The sequence below is a fragment of the Hyperolius riggenbachi genome, chromosome 11, assembly GCF_040937935.1.
Source record: "Hyperolius riggenbachi isolate aHypRig1 chromosome 11, aHypRig1.pri, whole genome shotgun sequence".
NCBI classification, from domain to species: Eukaryota; Metazoa; Chordata; class Amphibia; order Anura; family Hyperoliidae; genus Hyperolius; species Hyperolius riggenbachi.
In genome coordinates this window covers 221,040,781-221,064,566 of record NC_090656.1, presented here as the reverse complement: position 1 = coordinate 221,064,566, position 23,786 = coordinate 221,040,781, and the positions used below count along the sequence as shown (strand labels likewise).

At 43.5% G+C, this 23,786-nt stretch overlaps 1 protein-coding gene across 7 annotated transcripts in view; it reads right to left on the bottom strand.

The window, feature by feature from the left end:
• LOC137537658 (CD276 antigen-like) overlaps nt 1-23,786 on the bottom strand; it is a 401,520-nt gene that overhangs the window by 2,536 nt on the left and 375,198 nt on the right. For 6 of the 7 annotated variants that reach the window (XM_068259572.1, XM_068259571.1, XM_068259573.1 and 3 more), the window contains 3 exons: nt 15,188-15,289; nt 10,402-10,464; nt 7,703-8,149 (listed from right to left, as the gene is read on the bottom strand). In XM_068259572.1, the coding sequence (XP_068115673.1) occupies nt 7,704-8,149; nt 10,402-10,464; nt 15,188-15,289 (611 nt within the window). In that variant the 3' untranslated portion in view covers nt 7,703. The remainder of the gene's footprint in view (nt 1-7,702; nt 8,150-10,401; nt 10,465-15,187; nt 15,290-23,786) is intronic. The other variant, XM_068259575.1, reaches the window with a different exon arrangement.

The window sequence follows — 23,786 nt, the reverse complement described above, 5'->3', positions numbered from 1 at the left end:
CAGACTGTACTGCAACCAGGTAGTGTTTGGTGCACAGTATAAGAGGAGGCGATCCTAATGCTGCTTGACAAAGGATCCCCCTGATGGTACAGACTGTTTTGCAGCCTAGGAGTAGTTGATACAGTTGGTGCTGCAAGCTAAGTGACACATGCAGTACTGCCGCCTAAGAGCGAGTGATACAGACAGTACTGCAGCCTATGAATACCTGTAAGCAGATATCACAACTAAGTATCAGTATCCTACACCTGAGAGGTAGGTGTAAGCAACTAGTATCCCGCACCAGTGTCAGGGCCCACTGATGCGGTGAGCGAGGTCAGACAGACAGAGTTTGGCAACGAGCAGACAGATGCAGTACAGAAACGGAAGACTGATTCAACGTCAAGGACAAGCAGGGTTGGCAACGTGAATCAGATAGGCTGAGGTACAGAATCGACAAACGGAAGAATAGTCAGAGCAAGCAAAAGGTCATAACAGATAAACCATGCAATAGTACTTTAAAGCTATCAACAGAATCTGACTCAGGGCCCATTTCCACTATCGCGAATTCGCATGCGTTTTTCGCATGCAAATTCACATGCGTTTTTCGCATGCAAATTCGCATAGCAATACAAGTGAATGGGACTGTTTCCACTTGTCAGATTTCCTTTGCGTTTTTTCTGTGCAGAAAAAAATCGCATGGCAGAGCCATCAGAATTCGCATATCGCATACCGCTATGCGAATCGCATACAATGTATTTAATAGGAAATTCGCATAAGGTTTGGGTATGCGAATTTTCATGCGAATTCGAATTTGCATAGAAACAATGGAAAAGCACACCAGCACTGCCATGGTTAAATTCGCATACATCGTCATCCATGCGAATTTTCATGCGAATTCGCATGAAAATTCGCCTAGACCCGCATGCGAAATTCGCATCCGCATGCAAATTTTTACCGCGGCGATTTGCACCGCACAAGTGGAAATGCAGCCTCAGTGTGGATCCCCGGCTTCGGCCGGTTCTAGCACACTTTGGGATCTGACTAGGGTCTGAGCGCTAACACACTATAGGATTCGCAACAGCAGACGCGGAACTACTGACAGACCTGCTCTATATATAGTCAGTATGCTCCCTAGCGCCACCCTAGTCACCCGCCCCCTCTTAGCTGCATAAAGGTCCTGTCGCTCTACTCGCACGCGCGTAGCCCTTAACCTGTGAGCAATGGAAGGACCCTGAGCACATACCCGCGCGGCAGAGGCCGCCGGTTGACATGCGGAGATAGCCGCCATGCCGCTTGACTCAGCGGCGGCATCTCCGCTATTCCTTACACTACCTCACTCTTTTTTTCTCCTCTTGTAAATCGTGTATTCATCATTGCCCGCCCTCCTCCTAGAGTCTTCAGACACTCCCACTGAGGTCTATACTAGGAAGTGCACTGTCTTATGTCATTAGAAGGAGGGGGAAATAAATGGAAGAGGAGGAATAAATTATAGATAAAAAGACCCCCCAGCATGCAACTGTTTGGCAATGGCACTTATAGGGCCAATGCTCCTAAGGAAGGTATGTGATAACTCCAAACCATAACAGCAGAAAAAGTTTTGAATGCAGGATTAGCATCTTTATCACTCAATACACTCAGACCAGTTGCTGTTGAAATTTAATTTTTATTCTGACAATCCCACTTTAACTATGAAGTCAGACATTAAAGGCAAAGAGCAGAGGAAAAAAAGGAAAAAGAAAAGAGAACAGTGTGTGTTCCTGAGAGAAACCCAAGCATGGTGTCTATGTACAGTTTATCCTTTGTCACTGATCTGCTGTAACTCCCAAGATGAGATTAGAAAAAAAAGTATCAGGCCGGCTATCCCATCTTATCAATCAAAATGGCAACAGGTTATGGGCCCAGGAGAGAGGGAACAAACCGATGGAATAGGCTGCTTTTGGATGGAAATGAGAAGAATTATGAGCTGTGTGAGACAAAATTCCTACGCCATCTGCACTTGATGAATCTTAAAGAGACCATCTTACATGAACCTTCAGATGACACAGACCCAGTTGAAGACAGGACAGTAATACGAAATAGGAGGCTTATGCTGTGCCAAATCAAAAGTCTGTCTCTTATAATAATAGAACAGCTGACGATGGAAGGAAAGCATTGAAAATTCTAAGAGCTCATTATGCTGGCAGAGGTAAGCCAGATATAATAACTTTATGTAGAACACCGACATCCCTTCAGAAAGCTAAAACTGAAAGTCTTACAGATTATATCTGTCTATTTTTTTTTTTTTTAATTTGAGTGCAAGTCACAGCTTCTGTCTTGTTGGTACCTTGTTGGGAGTATAGTAAACACCACTGATAAGCAAATTACAGCCATAAAAGTTTTCCTGGCAGAATGCAACTTCTGAGGGCAGGGGAGAGATAGCTAATATTATGGTGAAACCCTTCCCACAGTTTTCCTGTCTGTGAACCTCATTGCATTGTGGGAGATAGCTGTTTACAGCTGGTTCCAGATGCCAAAAAGCAAGCAGCATCTCCTTCCACTTACATCACCTACCAGCAGTAAAAATGTCACAATGTGATAAATGTCAAAATGTAAATCAGGGAGAGGAAATATTTTAGAATGGGCAAACACTGACAAAATTATTTATACATAATAATTGTAAAAATAAATCACTTTTTTATTACATTATTTTCACTGGAGTTCCTCTTTAACCATTTCAGCCCGCAGGGGATTTTTCACCTTGTGCATGTGAGCAATTTTCACATCCCATTCATTCGCCAATAACTTTATCACTTATTATCACAATGAATTGATATATATCTTGTTTTTTCCGCCACCAATTAGGCTTTCTTTGGGTGGTACATTTTGCTAAGAATTATTTTTTTCAAAATGCATTTTTACAGGAGTATTAAGAAAAAAATTGAAAAATTCATTATTTCTCAGCTTTCGGCCATTATATCTTTAAAATAATACATGCTACCATAATTAAAACCTATGTATTTTATTTGCCCATTTGTCCCGGTTATTAAACCATTTAAGAGACTCTGTAACAAAAATTTCAGCCTTGTTTCTTCTATCCTATAAGTTCCTATACCTGTTCTAATGTGGTCTGTCTTACTGCAGCCTTTCCTAGTTGCACATTGGCTGTATTATCTCTGTTATATAATCTAATCTTTTTTCCTTTGTCAGCTTTGCCGGGCTCAGGCACTCAGGCAGGAATGTGCTGCTCTGCTTGTGATAGGATAGACGTTATACACACCCTCTCTATGCCCCCTGCAGGCTCTGTGTGAGTCACAGACTAAGCTCCTCTCAGCCTATCACAAGCTGGTTAGCAGCCATGTCTTTTGTTTGTAAACACTGCCTAGAACTGGCAATTACAAGCTAGGATTGCAGCAAGGAGTGGCAGAAACAGCACATAGGGGCCCAGGAGAACATAATGAATAAAATGGTATGCTTTTTATTGTAAGAATTTTAGAGTACAGATTCTCTTTAAAGAGACACTGAAGCGAAAAAAAATATATGATATAATGAATTGGTTGTGTACTATGAATAATTACTAGAAGATTAGTAGCAAAGAAAATATTCTCATACTTTTTTTTCAGGTATATAGTGTTTTTTCTAACATTGCATTATTCTATAATATGTGCATATTACACAACACTCAGCATTCAAAATGATTCTTTCAGAGCAGTCTGTGAAGTAATGACATCTCCTCTGGCAGAGGAAAAGTAAATAGTCCAGGAACAGTTGAGATAATAAAAGTCAGATAACAGCCCTCTCCACGACTAAAGGTGGCCATACACTGGCCCGATTCCCGGCCGTTTCGACAGCAGATTAGATCCTGGGATCGAATCTGCTGCCAATCGTTCGCGGTAAACGCCGCCGACGATCTGATTTCCTCCCGAAATCGGATCGGTCCGTCGATCGCGCCGTGCGGGAAATTACCCTCGATCGCCCGCGGGTAAAGTGCGCGTCGCTAGCGGCGGCCGATCCGATGAAAAATACATTACCTGATGCGGGCTCCCGGGCGTCTTCTCCGCATCTTCTCAGCGCTGCACCCGCTCCATCCCGGCGCTTCCTGGGTCACTGCAGTGACCCAGGAAGTTCAAATAGAGGGCGCTCTATTTGAACTTCCTGGTCACGGAGTGACACAGGAAGCGCCGAGATGGAGCAAGAACAGAGCGGTGCAGCGTGGAGAAGATGCCCGGGAGCCAGCGTCAGGTAATGTATGCGCGGGGGGAGGACAGGCGGCAGGAGCAGCTGAACAGATTGTGATCGGTTTCAGGCTGAAATCGATTCACAATCTGTTTGCAGTAAAGGCAGCCATACGATCCCTATCTGATCAGATTCGATCAGATAGGGATCTGTCAGCTGGTCGATCTGATGGCACATCGACCAGTGTATGGCTGCCTTAACTTAGTCGGAGAGCTTAATGGCTTTTTTGCATAGAGATAACAACTGGAGTTTCTCAACTCTTCCTGTACTGGAAACAATTACACTGATGTATCTGATCTTAATGTTTTTTTTCTTAGCTGTACTACACATACAAATCATAATATCATAATTTTTTTTTCGCTTCAGTGTCTCTTTAAAGAGACACTGAAGTCTCAAAAAAAACATCTTTTTATTTAACAAAAGTGTTTAATATGTTTGCCCTAACTAAACCGCCGCATTCCCGCCGCTGTAATCTAATTAAATCCCCCCTAACTAGTCCTCCCTCTCCCCTGCAAAATCTACGACTTTCTTGGTCGTGGATTTTGCTGCCCTCTACTCTTCCGTGTAAGGCAGAGCTATGAGCTGCAGCCCTGCCTCACACGCGTCTGTCAGAGGCGGATCTCTGCCTCTCCCCGCCCTTCTCAGTGAAGGAAGACTGAGAGGGTCAGGGGAGAGGTGGCGATCCGGGCTGACAGACGCGCTAAGAGGCAGAGCTGCGGCTCATAGCTCTGCCTCTCATGGAAGCGCTGCCCGGATTGCCCCCCAGGGAGTTAGGGGCGATTTAGATAGCGTACAGCGGCGGGGTTGTGGCGGTTTAGTTAGGGGAATCATATTAAACATATTTGTTAAATAAAAAGATTTTTTTTGAGACTTCAAAGTCTCTTTAAATTATGTCCCTATCACAATTATGGCGCCAATATTTTATTTGCAAATAAAGGTGCATTTTTTCAGTTTTGCGACCATCACTATTTACAAGCTTATAATTTAAAAAATGTTTGTAATATACCCTCTTCACATATTAAAAAAGTTCAGACCCTTAGGTAACTATTTATGTTTGTTTTTGTTTTGTTTTTTGTTTGTTTTTTCATTAAAAATTTTATTTGGGTAATTGTTGGTGTGGGACATAAATAGCTAATTTTAAATATAATAATGTCTGTGTTATAATTTAAGTAGGCCTCAGTTATTTGGACTGAGTTAGTCAAAAAGGCTTGATGAGCAGACCTGCCCTTTAAGGGGATTTTCTTTTAGAGAGAAAATCTGCAGTTCTGTCAGCAGAACTAGAACATACCAAGAAGCTGTTCTCTGAACAAGGCCGCAGGTCTCCCTGACCTGGGCATGGAACAATAAACATCAGCCATGTTTGGTAAATATCCACATTCCTGCATGTATGTCAAATGTCTCATTGATTATTAATCGAGTAGGTGTGTATGATGACACCACAAGTGGGTCCACCAATAGACGGATATAGGGGATGGCGAAGATGATAAAAAAATTTTTATTTGGGTAATTGTTGGTGTGGGACATAAATAGCTAATTTTAAATATAATAATGTCTGTGTTATAATTTAAGTAGGCCTCAGTTATTTGGACTGAGTTAGTCAAAAAGGCTTGATGAGCAGACCTGCCCTTTAAGGGGATTTTCTTTTAGAGAGAAAATCTGCAGTTCTGTCAGCAGAACTAGAACATACCAAGAAGCTGTTCTCTGAACAAGGCCGCAGGTCTCCCTGACCTGGGCATGGAACAATAAACATCAGCCATGTTTTGTAAATATCCACATTCCTGCATGTATGTCAAATGTCTCATTGATTATTAATCGAGTAGGTGTGTATGATGACACCACAAGTGGGTCCACCAATAGACGGATATAGGGGATGGCGAAGATGATGTCATATTTAACTCTTTCCTAGTCGGTATTAAACCCGGAGTGAGCGATGGAGAGGGCACTCTGCTCCTTACTTTCGCACTAGCTCGCAAGGCTGACTGGGACCTCTAAGTATGTTCTTCCTTTCTGTAATCTGATATAATGTATGCTGTACATAGGTAGTTTAGTGGAACGTAGGTTAGCAAGAAGTGCCTGATTGACTTCAGCAGGAAGTCTAATCAAGAGCTTGTAACGCAACATGAAGATTGGCATGGCTAGGATATGATGAATGTATCTATCTGTATTTCTGTTTCCTGAATAAACTACGTAAACATTGAAGAAGCCTGAGGAAGTCTATCTCCTACTTGCTGTGTTGAGAGTCAAGTGATCTCACAGTCTGTGAGACGGTGGTGTCGAAGCAAGGTGATATAGAACAGGTTCCAACAGTCTGTTTATGTTATTAAAAAATGTATGTAGATGTAGTTTTACTATTTGGCAACAAGATGGCCACAGTCAGTAATCCTGAAAGCAATCGCTCTCGCTTCCAGGAAGGGTATAGAGGACAGGAATTTTTTTTTTCATTTGAAAGATGGCAGTTTCTGAAAAGAAGCCGTCGGTCTTTCTAGCGGGGACTTAGATCAATGATCTCTAGGCTAATGGGGGGCAACACATGCACGTATTACTTTACGTGCGCGTATTACTTTACTCACAAGATAAGATTAGAAAGCAGCATCAGGCAGGCTATCCCATCAATTAAATCAAAATGACAACAATTACACTAGCAACATGTGCGTTACTGGTGCTGTGTAACTGGTGCAAAGGTGAAACATGCCCTGCAATTGTACCACTATTTAGAATATGTCACATTGTTTGAATGTATGCACACTAGCAAACAGTAGATTGTTAATGTGGCCATACATCAGGCAACTTGGTGGCCGATCGACCATCCAATTCGATTATTATAATTGTAATCGGATGAAAATCAGTGCCGCCAAGTGCATGCCCGACCGACAGTGTGACCATTTTTGGGCCGATATTGGTCGCCTTCATCAGTCGGACATGCTGCAAGATGTAGGGCTGATTTTCTCAATGGGGTGCATGGCGGTAATCACAGGCGAGACTGGGGCAAGTGACGAACACAACAAAACCCCTGACGCTGTCCCCCCTAATGTGTAATGTCCCGCTGGAGCCCAGTGCACTCTATACATTACCTCTGATTGCCCTGGGCTCCTTCCACTGTCCATACATGCGGGCCACGTGGTTGCCTAGTAATGTGTGTGTGTGTGTGTGTGTGTGTGTGTGTGTGTGTGTGTGTGTGTGTGTGTGTGTGTGTGTGTGTGTGTGTGACATCTGACATCACACACACACCCTTACTAGGCTACCATGAGGGGCGTGCGTATGGACAGTGGAGGGAACCCCGAGTATAGAGTGTACTGGGCACCAGGGGGCACATTAAACATTAGGGCAGACAGTGTCAGGTCGGCAAGGCGGTCAGATGCGGTGTCACAAGGCCGATCCTTGATCGATTTCAGTGGTGTATGGGCAGCCAACAGATCTCTCTCTGATCAGATTCATTTAGAGAGAACTTTGTATCTTGGTCGAATATGTCTATCACCTAGATAGATTTACGTGTACCTTTAGACTGTCTTACCTCAATTTATCGCCAGTGGGTACTTAGCAGAAATGGGGGTAGTCTGAGTAGGATGCGTCACTTCAACGATAAGCTCCGCTCCATTCTCTTTCTCTCTATCAGGGGTTAAATAAACAGTAAATGAACATTTGTAGATATCAGGAAACACCTCTGCCAGGAAAGGTACCATTTCCACATTTATACGATAGTTGTCAGAAGTGTATGTTTCAGGGTTCTTTTTTGATGATGTCAAACGCTGGTCATTGCAACAATCATATCTCACGTATCCTATTCCTAATGGGGAATCCCAGGAACATAAGAGCTGTTTCTCCGGATCATTCATTCTCTTCATATACACAGTTACTTCAGTCTGTCTTGGACACAACTTCAGTATATCACAGTAAATAGCTGATTTTGCGTTATGAACGAGATTGTCACATTGAGTGAAAATAATCAACTGAGGTGACTCTGCAAAAGGCAAAGGATAAGGGTAAGTGATAAGGGAAGACAATGTATACATCTAAAATCACACCATAATTAAAGTGGGTTTGAAGCTTGCCAATACAAAACTCTCTTGTACCTGTTGCTAGGTACAAGAGTTAATGTAAAGGTGGCAACTAATGACACAATTTGCTGAACGATCTTTTACGAATGATTCTTCGTGTGAAAGATTGTAAATTATCAGTTTGGACCACTAATGGACAAAAATCTCCTAACCAATCAGATTGACAAGATCAACCCAATAAATCAATTTAATTCATCTGATTGGATTGGTTAGGAGATTTTTTTCCATTAGTGGTCACAAACGATCATTTTCGATCGTTCGTACGAGGAATCGTTCATAAACAATAATTCGGCAAATTGTATCATTAGTGGCCACCAGGGATGCTCAGCACGGAGTTATCATGAGTAACCACTGTGGTTACTCGTGATTCAAATGAGCTTTAATTGCCCCAGCTGAGCGGGTAGATGCAGTGGGGTTAATTACCCATAATGCTGCTCTGCGCCCAGCGTTTCAACGAGCTTGCAAGCGTCCTAAGGGACGCATTGCAAGCCTCGCTATGGAGCACTTCCTCCTTCGGGCTTGACACTTGACTCAACACTTGCTTTTTCAATAGAAAGCTCCCTGTAGTGCGATCCACATCCAAACTGGTGATAACATTATCTTGTGTTTACTTAATTGTAGCAGAGAGGAATATAAACATTCCCTGACTTCTTCTAATATGTCCAGAACTGACACAATGCTCAGAAATCATTACTGGGTATATTACAAAATAAATACACCAGCTATGAATAAAATGCAATGGCAGCTTTCAGAGCAAAATAAACTAAAATTTGGGAACTTGTAATTTCTAAATTAATAATAATACTTATGCTCTAAAGCAAACATGATAACTGTATAGAATATAAAAAGTAGGAAAACAAATTTTTATTGAATATTATGTCAGAGTTTAAACCGCTTTCCAATCAAATTTATTTAAAATGGATACATTTATATATTACCTGTGCCTGTATGATGTACGCATGTGCCGCCCTGGCAATGGTTGATGCGTCATTTTAAATGGTCCCAAACTGCACAATTTTCAACTGGCTTCATGCCACTGACTTCACAGTGACCATGGGAAGTATGTGTGTGTTTTTTGTTTTGTTTTTTTAAGCTGCAGTAACAAGCTTATGTCAAAATGCAAATAGCAGAAACTTCCCATTTCAGATAAGAACACTATAGCCAAAAGGTAATTGAATCCTCCCTCCCTTTTGAATTGTTTACACCGTGATGTGAGCCTGTTGTCTAGGTAATGTGTGCTGTAGAAGGGACAGTAATCTGTGAAATAAGTAGTAAATTAACACTAAGTTGGGTTAGAAAAAAAGAAAAGGGGCAAAAGTGTTGTCACTTTTGGCATCACAGAGAAACTGTAAAAATGGAAATCGGCAGAAATATTATATTTTTCCCTATCACATTTCTCTTAAAGGACCACTATCGTGAAAATCATCAAATTTAAAATACATGGTAACACATACAAATAAATTAAGAAGTACGTTCCTTGCAGAGTAAAATGAGCCATCAATTATTTTTCTCCTATGTTGCTGTCACTTACAGTAGGTAGTATAAATTTGACAGAACTGACAGGTTTTCGACTAGCCCATCTCCTCATAGGGGATTCTCAGGGTTTTGTTTATTTTCAAAAGCAATTAGTGAATGGCAGTTGCTCTGTCCAACTGGCAAAAAAAGTTTGAAGCGAACAGGGAATCTGGCCAGCATCATTGTATAAATGTTTTTCAGAGAATGTCCTCATAAAGAATAAGAGCCTTGATGAGAATCCTCCATGAAGAGATGGACTAGTCCAAAACCTGTCAGTTCTGTCAAATTTCTACTAACTACAGTAAGTGACAGCAACATAGGAGAAAAGTAACATATGGCTCATTTTACTATGGAAGAAAAATACTTATTTTTTGAATATGTTTACATGTATTTTAAATTTTAACATTTTTCACGATAGTGGTCCTTTAAATGTGACAGTGAACACTCAAAACAACAGGATAGATAAGCTGAATAGTTTCTTATTAAATGATGTATTTTATTTTTTAATATGGCATTTTCTTCCTTTTACAATGTTGATATTCTACAAAATAATATTTACTCATAATATGTATACTTCTTTACATTTTCATGCATTTTAAAGAGCATCTGTGTTGAAAAAAGCCTCTAGAAATAAACATACCATCCTGTTGGGTGTCCTCTCCTAGCCCCCTCTGTGAAATTTTCGCCGCTCCCCGCTGCGATCCTGGGGATAAAAAAAAACATTTCATAAACTGCTTTTGTAAACAATCAAGATGACCAACACCACCAAACAGGAAGTACATCAGAAGAGCCTGCTTGCTGCTTGTAGTGGTGTGTTTCTTATACACGGAAGCAGTAAAAAAAGGGCGCCACCATAGACTGCAATGCAAAATATCGGTTTTTGGGCACCCGACAGAAAATTTGGGCACCCGAGAAATATCGGTTGCAGGGATCGGGTTAACAAAAGTTTTCGTTTACAGAATAAGGTTTATTACAAATATTGTTTACAAATTTTTGACTTTGCCTTTTATTTTATCGTAGTTAAATTCCGCTTATAGGAGGTTTTACTTATTTTATAGTTTATAATATTATTAATGTGTACGTGATTTTAAGGCTATTTATTGCTATTTATTTTTATTACAAATTATAAATTATTCTATTCATGTTATTTATAGTGAAGTATTTTAAGGATTAAATATATTATTGTTTATATGTGTGTAAGGGTGTTTGTGCAGTGGGGATGGTTAGTGTTAGGCATGACCAGGGGAATGGTTAGGGTTAGGCACCACCAGGTAGAGATGGCACGAACTGTTCGCCGGCGAACGGGAACTGGCAAACTTCCGTGGTTCGCGATCGAGGAGAACCGCAAACTTTTCCGGAAGTTCGATTCGCCCCTATACTACACCATTAGGGTCAACTTTGACCCTCTACATCACAGTCAGCAGGCACATTGTAGCCAATCGGGCTACACTCTCTCCTGGAGCCCCTCCCCCCTGATAAAAGGCAGGCAGCGTCAGGCATTTCACTCACTCTTGTGGCTGCAGTAATTAGAGAAGGGAGAGCTGCTGCAGACTCACATAGGAAAAGCTTAGTTAGGCCCTGGTAGGCTTGTTAGCTTGCTCCTTGCTGATTCTTATTGCTAAAAATGCACCCCTCAACAGCTCTTTTGAGAGCTAATCTTGTTCTTGTGATCTATTTTTGTGTGTGTGTGTGTGGCCCACTTGCATTATATACAGCCCTGCCAGTCAGTCGCAGCTGGCATTTGGCCCCTTGGTGGTTATTCCTACTGTGCCACTGCCAAGCCCAGCACGTTCAGTGACTACCTGTGTGTGTGACAGGCAGCTGCACATTTGTAATCCCAATCACTACACCTGTTCACTGTTCAGTGCACCTACCTACGTGAGCGCACGCATTGTTAATACCACCAGTCATTGCACCTGTTCAGGGTGTGTGTGTGTGTGTGTGTGTGTGTGTGTGTGTGTGTGACAGGTGCACATTTGTAATCCCAATCACTGCACCTGTTCACTGTTCAGTGCACCTACCTACCTACGTGAGTGCACGCATTGTTAATACCACCAGTCATTGCACGGTACCTGTGTGTGTGTGACAGGTGCACATTTGCAATGCCAATCACAGCACCTGTTCACTGTTCAGTGCACCTACCTACCTACGTGAGCGCACGCATTGTTAATACACCCAGTCATTGCACCTGTTCATGGTACCTGTGTGTGTGTGTGACAGTTGCACATTTGTAATCCCAATCACAGCACCTGTTCACTGTTCAGTGCACCTACCTACCTACCTACCTACATGAGCACACGCATTGTTAATACCACCAATCATTGCACCTGTTCACGGTACCTTTGTGTGTGTGACAGGTGCACATTTGTTATACCAATCACTGCATACCCACCTGTTGTTGTTCAGTGCACCTACCTATGTGACCGCACGCAGTACCTGTGTTTGTGTGTGTGTGTGTGTGTGTGTGTGTGTGTGTGTGTGTGTGTGTGTGTGTGTGTGTGTGTGTGTGTGTGTGTGTGTGTGTGACAGATACACATTTGTAATACCAATTCCTGCATACCTGTTCACTGCACCTGTGTGACCACACGCTGTTTAGTATAGCAGTCCGTGCAAACCTGTTAACTGCACCTATGTGACAGCTGCACATTGTATTGTAATACCAGTCACTGCATACCTTTCACTGCACCTGTGTGACTGCACATTGTATTAGTCAAGTCAGTGCATCCTTTCACTTCATCCCCCCCCCCCCCCCCCCGATATGGAAAAATCAGGCAGAGGCATAGGTAGACCCAGAGGCAGGCCACCCGGCAGGTCTGTTAGAGGTCATGCTGTCGTGATTTTGTGTGGCCCTGGACCAAAGTACAGTGTTCAGAAGGTGCGTGCCATCAACCCCCAAGATTGTCAGGACGTAGTTGACTATTTAACGCAGAACACCTCATCTTCCTCAGCTTCTGCACGGAAGCATAACACATCTTCCTCCTCCTGCTCTGATTCTGGCACCCCACATAACACTCAGTCGGCCGCCACCACCAAAGCGCCATCACCCCAGGGCTCAGCGGTGTGGACATTTTATTGTGTTGCTGCTTCAGATGAGAGCAATGCCATCTGTACTCTCTGCCACCAAAGATTGAGCCGTGGAAAGACCAAGACCCGCGTAGGGACAACTTCCTTATGAAGGCACATGATGACAAAGCACAAACTGCAATGGGATAACCACCTGAGGAAAAGCAGCACACAAAAGCAAAGCCACACACCGCAGTGGAAGATACCAGGCTGCAATTATTTCTCAAAAAAGGTGATACCCAAACTGCTCCATGATGTTGAAAGGCAAGTGGTGTCATCTCTGGCACACAGTGTTGGGTCAAGGGTCCATCTGACCACATGGTCTGCAAAGCACGGTCAGGCCTGCCCGAAGACTAAGTCATTCCCCACACAGCATCTCTGCCTGCAGGCCGCTTGGCTGCCTTCTCTGCCACCACCAACAGGGTCCAGGACTCCAGGCGGATCCCTGAATTTGTAAGGCCGCTGCTAGCAGTGGCCACTATAATCATTTTTCTGGTGCGTGTACATGTCTGCCTAATTTTTCAGGCTGCACTGCAGCTGCAACAACAAAAAAAAGGCATGTACAACTGTCAATTCCCCATCGTGATCGTTACCTTGCCGCGGTGAAGGGGCTTGCGTGTCACAATGAAGCACAATGAAGCAATGACCGCCGTCTATATGAGTGTGTTGGGGATGGAAGGCACACCTCCTGACCCAAGAAGATAGATAATAAGGTTGTTGCTTCATTGTGGACAGACCAAATTCGATCAGCTAGACACTCAGTCACTGTTGTTCTGTCATTCAGCTACCTCAGCCCGACCATATGGGCTTGAAAACCGCCAAAGTGCAGATAACAGGTATGCATGGAGTGGTATATCACACTGCATGCATCATGTAGGTAGGTGGGTGCACTGAACACAACAGGTAGGTATATGCAGTGATGGGTATTACAATGTGCACCTGTCACACACACAGGTAGTCACTGAATGTGCTGGGCCTGGCAGTGGCACACACAATAGGAAGTACCAAGGCTGTCTATGCAACACAAGTGTCAGTGGGACACACGCACACAAAAAAAATAGATCACAAGAACAAGATTAGCTCTCAAAAGAGCTGTTGAGGGGTGCTTTTTTAGCAATAAGAATCAGCAAGGAGCAAGCTAAGAAGCCTACAAGAGCCTAACTAAGCTTTCCCTATAGCTCTCTATGCAACAGCTCTCCCTTCTCTAATTACTGCAGGCACACAAGTGAGTCCTATGAGTGACGCTGCCTGCCTTTTATAAGGGGGGGAGTGGCTCCAGGAGGGAGTGTAGCCTGATTGGCTACAATGTGCCTGCTGAGTGCTGACTGTGATGTAGAGGGTCAAAGTTAACCATCATGATGCACTATGGGGGCGAATCGAACTTCACGAAAAGTTTGTGGTTCTCCACGAACGCGAACCACGGAAGTTCACCGGGAACCGTTCGCCGGCGAACCGTTCGGGCCATCTCTATTAAACACAAATGAGGGGGAATTAAACAGGCTAAACTCTCTAAATACATTCAGGGTGCATGTCTCTACATTTCCCTTCTGTCCTGAGAAAAAGTTCAGGTCCACTTTAAATTCCCACACTCTGAACATATAAAAAAAAAGTGTAAAAAATAGGAACAGTTGCTAGTTGCGACTCCACAGGGGTATCCAGGGGTCCGTACCTGGAAAAGCTGTCATGAAATTCATTGCTCTTTCTTTTGATACAAGTAAATATACACTACCGTGAGGTTTGCTAGTTGCTACATTATCTCTCATTTACCGCATTTAAATGTATACTTTTTTCCTATTGAAACTAAAATCGATTTTCTCGAAAACTATAAGGTCTTTTTTTCCCTCTTCTACCCACTGTTCCTAGTTACATACTCTGCAAATTTGGTGTTTCTAGCACGTAAGGGGCCTTTGCTATTAACCGATAAAGTCAGCGGGTTTTTAATCACGAATAACGACTCGTTATTAGTGATTACATGCGGTTATTCGACTCAAAACTGCACTCGAGTCGGATATTTGTTTCTACTCGTGATCAGAGCTATCTGAGCAACCCTCCCCTCTGCTGAGGTATCTAAATGGGGCATTTTTCCCCCTACAGCTACACTTTAATCATCGCCTGCCACTAAAGTCTATGAAAAAATGCGAACGCAAATGTTTTTCAAAAAAAATTGTGTTCAATGCGAACGGCTAACAGGCCAATGTTCGCAGAATTTTGTCCGCCAGCTAACAGTTTGGCACATCTCTAAATATCATTAGATATCCCTCAGGTGTGATATATTATTATATTATATAAATAAGACGTGGAAAGTAAAAAGGTATTTAAAAAGTGTTCTTACAATAATGTCGATAGAAGAGGTTTTCATTTACCTTTTCTGATGAAAGTCCATAATACAAATACAAAACAAAATGTGAAAACTGTGACAATTGTAATTTTGTTGTCCAGAAGATAAACAGGAATATATGATGGCTCTGTAAAGACAAAAAAAATGCAACATATAAGTTGGTATTATTATTACTATTTACTTAGCTCCAACATCTTCCACAGCGCTGTACAAAGTATATTGTCTTGTCACTTATCTGTCCCTCAGAGGGGCTCACAATTTAATCCCTACCATAGTCACATGTCTATCTATGTATTGTGTAGTGTATGTATCGTAGTGCAGGACCAATTAAGAGGGAAGCCAATTAACTTATCTGTATGTTTTTGGGATGTGGGAGGAAACCATGGTGCCTGGAGGAAACGCATGCAGACACGGGAAGAAGATACCAACTCCATGCAGATCGTGATCTTTAAAACAGGGACTGGAATCAGTCTCCTCTAAAGCCCTTTCTCAAAGGTATTGGTACTGCCTAAAATATAGCTTTTATTAGGTTTCAATTAAAATATATGCATGGGCCATTCAACCACCACCAAACATGATAGGCTTGATTCACAAAGCGGTGCTAACTGTTAGGTCGTGATAAAATCAACTCGCACGCAACGTCCCGCGCGCAAAACAACGTCACATCGCGGTGCGCATAAGGTGCAACCTTAACGTCGCATAGTGCTTTGCGCGCAGGACTTTGCGCACGAGTTGATTTTCAAAACGGTGCTAACCTAGTTAGCACCCTACTTATCATGCCCAAAGTCTATAGACATGCTAACTAGGTTAGCACCACTTTGTGAATCAAGCCCATAGTGTGGAAGGGGTGATAAAACAATTACTCAAGTAAAAGGACTATAAAAGGGAAAGTTCCAAACGGTATATCAGAGCACTCATATATATCTATAGTAGAGTGGGGCCGAACCTCCGATTTTAGGTTCGCGAACCGGGTTCGCGAACTTCCGTGTAAGGTTCGGTTCGCGTAAAAGTTCGCGAACCGCAATAGACTTCAATGGGGATGCGAACTTTGAAAAATAGAAAAAATTATGCTGGCCACAAAAGTAATGGAAAAGATGTTTCAAGGGGTCTAACACCTGGAGGGGGGCATGGAGGAGTGGGATACACGCCAAAAGTCCCCGGGAAAAATCTGGATTTGACGCAAAGCAGCATTTTAAGGGCAGAAATCACATTGAATGCTAAATGACAGGCCTAAAGTGCTTTAAAACATCTTGCATGTGTATACATCAATCAGGTAGTGTAATTAAGGTACTGCTTCACACTGACACACCAAACTCACCGTGTAACGCACCGCAAACAGCTGTTTGTGTAGTGACGGCCGTGCTGGACTGGTGCGCACCATGGCGAGAGTGCAGTGGCGGGTTCACTGAACAGGAATACAGTGGCAGGTTCACTGAACAGAACAGGTATGCAGTGGTGGGTTCACAGAACAGATATGCAGTGGCAGGTTCACTGAACAGAACAGGTATACAGTGGCGGGTTCACTGAACACAACAGGTATGCAGTGGCGGGTTAACTGAACAGGTATACAGTGGCGGGTTCACTGAACAGAACAGGTATGCAGTGGCGGGTTCACTGAACAGAACAGGTATACAGTGGCGGGTTCACAGAACAGGTATGCAGTGGCAGGTTCACTGAACAGGTATACAGTGGTGGGTTCACTGAACAGGTATGCAGTGGTGGGTTCAATGAACAGGTATGCAGTGGTGGGTTCACAGTACAGGTATGCAGTGGTGGGTTCACAGAACAGGTATGCAGTGGCAGGTTCACTGAACAGGTATGCAGGTATCCAGTGGGCTCACTGAACAGAACAGGTATGCAGCCAGGAACAAGCTAAGCCTAACTAATCTTTCCCTATGAGAGACAGTCTGCAGCAGCTCGCCCTACTCTCACTAACGCAGGCACACGAGTGAGCGTAATGGCCGCCCCTGCCTGCCTTTTATTAGGGGGGGGAGTGGCTCCAGGGGCTAGTGTAGCCTAATTGGCTACACTGGGCCTGCTGACTGTGATGTAGAGGGTCAAAGTTGACCCTCATGGTGCATTATGGGGCAAACCGAACTTCCGCAAAAGTTCGCCTGCGGGACGCGAACGCGAACCACTGAAGTTCGCATGGAACCGTTCGCAGGCGAACCGTTCGGCCCAACTCTAATCTATAGATGGTAGGGATGTCGGAAATATAACCAGGGCCGGATTTGTACTCTTTACCACCCAAGGCCACTGTCACCAGGTGCCCCCCATTCGGTATAGGTAGCGAGATGACCCCTCCCCCTTCCCTCCAGTATAGGTAGCCTGATGACCCCTCCCCCTTTCCCTCTAGTACAGGTAGCGAGATGACCCCTCCCCCCTTCCCTCCAGTATAGGTAGCCAGATGACTTCCTTAATCCATCCTTTTCCCACCCCCTTTCAGTATAGGTAGCCAGCTCACCTTCACACTGCAGCAGCCATCAGTGTCACTCATTTCTCCGCTTGTCTCCAGTGCAGAAGCTTCTTCTTCCTTTCCATCTCCAATGCTGCCCAAGTCCATAACCGCCAGCCACAATGTAAACGTGCACAGAGAGCCGAGGTGGCTGTTGCAAAGGCAGCAGAGTACCGCGGTCAGGAGCTCGCCTGATCTCCCTGCATTGCAGCATTTGCAAGCTTGCACCAGTTTAGCCTGTTGCTTTGGTGCCCTTGCTCCTGTGGTGCCCTAGGCCATGGCCTAGGTGGCCTTGCCCTAAATCCGGCCTTGAATATAACCCAATAAGAAATCATCCAAATACCATTGAAGCCATCAAAAAATAGTTATAGTCCAACTGAGACTAAAGCACACATTGGTCTGACAATTTAATCGCGATGTACATATCCAAAGTCATGGAAAATGTAGCCTATAACTGTGCTACCATAATATAATCCCAATAGTGTGCATAATCACCCCCTTAACATAAACTTCACCCCTCAAAATTAAACATGTTTCGACATTAACATAATACAGTCTTCATCAGGAAAATTAAAAAGGCGCAGTGCTTAACAGTGCATAATAAAATTGATATAGTCAGTTGACTTGGGCTATATGCTATATCACTTTTATTATGCACTGTTAAGCACTAGAGATGGCCCAAACGGTTCGCTGGCGAACGGTTCCCGGCGAACTTCCGGTGGTTCGCGATCGCAGAGAACTGCGAACTTTTCCGGAACTTCGGTTCGCCCCCATAATGCATCATTAGGGTCAACTTTGACCCTCTACATCACAGTCAGCAAGCACATTGTAGCCAATCAGGCTACACTCCCTCCTGGAACCTCTCCCCTCTTATAAAAGGCAAGCACCGCCGGCCATTATACTCACTCGTGTAGCTGCAGTAAATACAGAAGGGACAGCTGCTGCTGCTGCAGACTCCCATTGGGAAATATTAGTTAGGCTCTTGTAGGCTTCTTAGCTTGCTCCTTGCTGATTCTTATTGCTAAAATAGCACCCCACAACAGCTCTTTTGCGAGCTAATCTTGTTCTTGTGATCTATTTTTTTTTCTGTGTGTCCCACTGACACTTGTGTTGCATAGACAGCCTTGATAATCCATACTGTGTGTGTGCCACTGCCAGGCCCAGCACATTCAGTGACTACCTGTGTGTGTGACAGGTGCACATTGTAATACCCATTACTGCATATACCTACCTGTTGTTCACAGTGCACCCACCTACCTACGAGAGTTGAGCGCACGCAGTGTCACTGTGCCTGTCCGCTACCTGTCTGTGTGTGACAGGTGCACATTGTAATACCCATCACTGCATATTCCTACCTACCTGTTGTTCACAGTGCACCCACCTACCTACGTGATGGCCACGCAGTGTCACTGTGCCTGTCCGCTACCTGTCTGTGTGTGACAGGTGCACATTGTAATACCCAGTACTGCATATACCTACCTACCTGTTGCTTACAGTGCACCCACCTACTTACGTGAGCGCAGCGCACTCAGTGTCATTGTGCCTGTCCGCTACCTGTCTGTGTGTGACAGGTGCACATTGTACTACACATCACTGCATATACCTACGTGTTGTGTTCAGTGCACCCACCTACCTACGTGAGTGCACACAGTGTGATATACCACTCCGTGCATACCTGTTAACTGCACCTGTGTGACTGCACATTGTATTAGTCAAGTCAGTGCATACCTTTCACTTCATCCCCCCCGATATGGACAAAACGGACAAAACAGGTAGAGGAAGAGGTAGACACAGAGGAAGGCCACGCAGCAGGTCTGTGCGAGGTCGTGCTGATGTGATTTCATGCGGCCCTGGCCCAAAGTACAGTGCTCAGATTGTCAGGACGTGGTTGACTATTTAACACCGAACACCTCATCTTCCGCAGCCACCAGTGCTACTACAAGCATCACATCCACTGCATTTGACACTTTGCAGGAGTTAATTGGTGGGGAATTAACTGATTCACAGCCATTATTGTTAAAAACCAGATGAAGGCGCTAAGCAAGTTACACCACCTCATATGTCCGAGTTAGGCAACACTATGGACGTAACGTGTGAAGATGATGAAGTACCTACTGTTGGTGCAGTTTTGGAGGTGTCTGAGGCAAGCGACTTAAAGAATAACTGTCAGGCTGCAAAAGCCAATTTAAACCTCTATTCTCCTGTGTTAAACAGTTTAGAAAGAAGCCAAAAAGGCAATACTGAAGTTAAAAATCTCTCTTACTTTTATCCTTGCTGAACAGCAAGGCTGGTTATTCCCAAGCCTCTAAGGAGGCCGTAAGGCCGCATAACATACTGCAAAGCATTTTGGGGCTGCTTCTTCTCCACACCCTGCACTACCTTGGGTCCTCCCCCTTCATTTTCCTATCACGCCCTAAGGCTGCTTTCACAGTGGGAAGTTACAGGCTCATGTTACAGCAGCTTGTAACATCACAGCACTGAAAAAAATCACAGGGCACATGTTCCGTTAGAGTATACTGCATGAGTTGCTATTGTTCCTAGCCACATGGCTAATTAATATTCACTGCACAATAGTGTTGTCCGGATCATGAACTATTAGGATCTTTGATCCTGATCGAATCATCAGGAAGGAGGGAGGATATTACATCACAATTGGCTTCATAAGAGACAGACAAACATGGAACCTGCCATGAGCTGTCAGGAGCATCATTCTCTGCAAATACTATATAAAAATTCTGTGAAATCCAAACGTGGACAGTGAAATGCATATGTAATGTAAGTACAGACAATATTTAGCTACTGATATATGTGTTTTTTTTTCTCTGAGACCCTATACCTAACAGCTCCTCTTCGACAGAAGTCCCCTTTTGGGTACGTGTACTACACGTTGAGAACCTAGGGTCTAAGCCACGTCTCTATGCCGTATGGCCAGGCTAGGTCTATAAATAAAAGAGGAGCCAGCAGTAACTTAAGTGAACAGAAGAGCTTGAAGAGGACAGACTTCCTCCTGATAACTCTTCACACAAGCTGAGCTGACTAGGTGGCAATCGATAAGACAGGAGGAAGGCTGCAATCAATACATGAAGAAGGGCAAAATCCAAAAGAGAGAAGCCAGACTCCAATCAGTCATCTGAAGAAGATGTGAGTCCCAGAGAAGAACAACAAAGACTTTTTACAAATTACAGATAATAAAATATTACCAAAACCTTTCTTGTATTGACTCTAAGTTTTACAAACAGGCAAGCCAGAACGGAAGTTGGTTAACTAATTTCTTAAATTTTGGGGTGACGAGATAGCACAATAAACCCTTATTGCTGTTATGTACTTCCGCAAAATGCAGATGACTTTGCTCAAGGAGCTCCCGAGTCCATGGAAGCAATACTCTGGAAATGTAAGAATCACATTAATTGTAAATTAATAACATTCATTGTTTTGGAACCACGCCCCCACTGCTAACATGGTGGGACTTTTAAATGGGCAAATGTCTATTTTGTTTTAAAGTGGATCTGAACTCTTGCACAGTACAGAAGGAAAACAGATAAATGCACCCTGTATGTATTTAGAAAGAGGAGCCTATGTAATACCCCTTTGTCAGTAATCACAAGTGTAATTTGATCTCTCGGCTGTGACAGCGCAGGAATTGGGCAGTTTCAGCAGACACAGCTAATATGTAAACACAGGATGTTAACCTTTTGTCTGTTTCCATGAAAGCAGGAAGTAGACACTGCAGATTTATTGCAAGAGTTCTATAAGCTGTAACAAAGAAATGTAAAAAAAAAAAAAAACCTCAGATACCAGATTTATTTTACACAAAAAGAGCAAAGTTTAAGTGTGCTTTCAAGGTAAAAGTCTGCTGTGTAGAGGCCTTAACTCACACTTTTTGCAAAGCATTGGCACAGTACAGTCCTGTGAGATTTCTGATATGTATGTGTATTATTAATAGGGTGCATTTTATATTTGGGTGTTGGCAGTAACCTTGTACAGCACATTGTTTATATTTTAGTATTATCAAATGTTTCTACAAAATCAAACAGATGTTAGTTTTGTAAATCATCTAAATAAAAAATAAAATTCCTCAGTAATTAAAGATTTATGATTGATGTTCCAGTTAAAATCGCTTTTTGCAATTCATTCACTTTCTTCATTACCCCTACCTTGCAAGTTGTACCATAGAGATATACCAATCTATATTTTGCACTGAAGAAGGCCAAAAGAGCCTGTCACGTTTTCGCGAACGCCATTGCGGCAAGCGCATGTAAATGCGCCCAAACTATGATCTGGAGAGCCCCTTTAATTCATTAGCCTGGCTTTTAGAAACTCTTCCATCTCACCACACCTGCACTGGAGGATGTGAGTGGGTGTTTGTTTGTACTTCCCGAGATCCCCAATAAAACCCTAAAACCAGAGCCATTCACATAGCTCACAGATCTACTACAAGGAACTGATGATAAGAAGCAGGATACAGGAACGCATCGTAAAATCATTAGGTGACATTCCTGCCTGTCCTGCAGATACCTAGAGACTTTTGATATCTCATTTCACAGTAGTACATAATTCAATGGATATTGCAGAACCGTTTGGGCCCAGCGGCCCACAACTCGCAGTGCGTCATGCGACCAGCGCAGCACACCATCTGAGACGTTAATTGATCACATAGCGGCCTCACAGCCTGAGATATTGATTACCTAGACAGGGAAGGTGTCACTCCAAGCGAGTTTGATATCGATTGGTTCACCGCATGATGACGGAATGTAAAATGTTGGGTTTTATATGATATGTCAGATATCCGCTGAGGTATGACATACTTGGAGAAACTGCCAATTCTGTCCCTCAGACAATAGGGGCGGACTTCAGCAGCCTGAGGTCAGATTGCTAAGGGTGGAGAAACCTCTCTTGTTACCATCCACACCCTCTGGCAGAGAAAGGGTTAAAACCGACTGACACTCAGCCTGGAGAGAGAGACCCCAGCCATCCTGTACCATCACAGATTTGGGCTGGATGATAAAAGGATTAATACCCATTCCACAGAACTTTCCAGAATTGAACTACATATCTGCTGTGGGACTTATCACAAAGGACACGGTAACTTGACAAACTGCTCAGACTGTAATCAGCTATTATTTTCATATGGAACCCTTATTATTTCTGTATCAATTTGTTTCTATTGCTATATTTTGTTCTGCATTATTTCTTTAAATAAACGATTAAAAAAATCGTTCGTCTAAGTGCTGTTCTGAAACAAATCTCCGCCAAAAGAATTCACATCTTCAGAGAGACATGTTACCATAACTGTTGGATATTAAATATTGTTAGTTTTGCTATCTCTAGAAAGGTTGTCAAATTAACCTTTTTTCCTACAGGATTTAGCTAGAGTTAGAATTAGCGCATTCACACGCTTTTATTGTGGATTGGTGGCAGCGACCTGGCCTCTATATGAGAGCACAGATTGTATCGATTGTATATACAATCAAAATTGGACTGTGTGTGGACTCACCAACCAATCCACAAGGTTACTTTGCCTGCAGTTCTGACTGCCTTCAGGATTCCCTCAGGGTCTGAGGCTTTATGGTAAACTGCAGCAAAGGGAACAGGAATTGGTGGGTGACTGCGCAGACGTCACAGAGCCTGAAACCGCTGTCTGCAAGTTGAACTGTATTGCTCTGTAAAATGAAAAGGCTATAGCCCCATACACCAACATTTTTGGATATATGCTGGGCTTTTGTGGAACATACTGGAATGATGTGCATATTCACTCACTGTCTAGAAAGTGATATACTCTGGAGGTCACTTCTTGCTTAAAGGACTCACAAGGCCAAATAAAGAAAGGTAATTTTACTTACCTAGGGCTTCTTCCAGCCCCTACAAGTCATTTGGGTCCCTTGGCACAGCTCTGGGATTCTCCGGGGTCCCACGGCAGCCTTTAAGGATCGCCAAAACCCAGATGGCTCAGTGCCTTCTGCAAATGCATGTGCCCGCTCCACGCATGCCCGTGCCCATATAACCAGGAGTGTACTGTGCTGGCACAGTGCACCCCCGATTACGTGGGTGCAAGGCACCAACCCAACAGGGGTTGGCGATTCTTATAGGCTGCCTGCGGGACCTCAGAGAGGACCGGAGCTGCTCCGAAGAACCCAAATGACTTCTAGGGGCTGAAAGAAGCCCCAGGTAA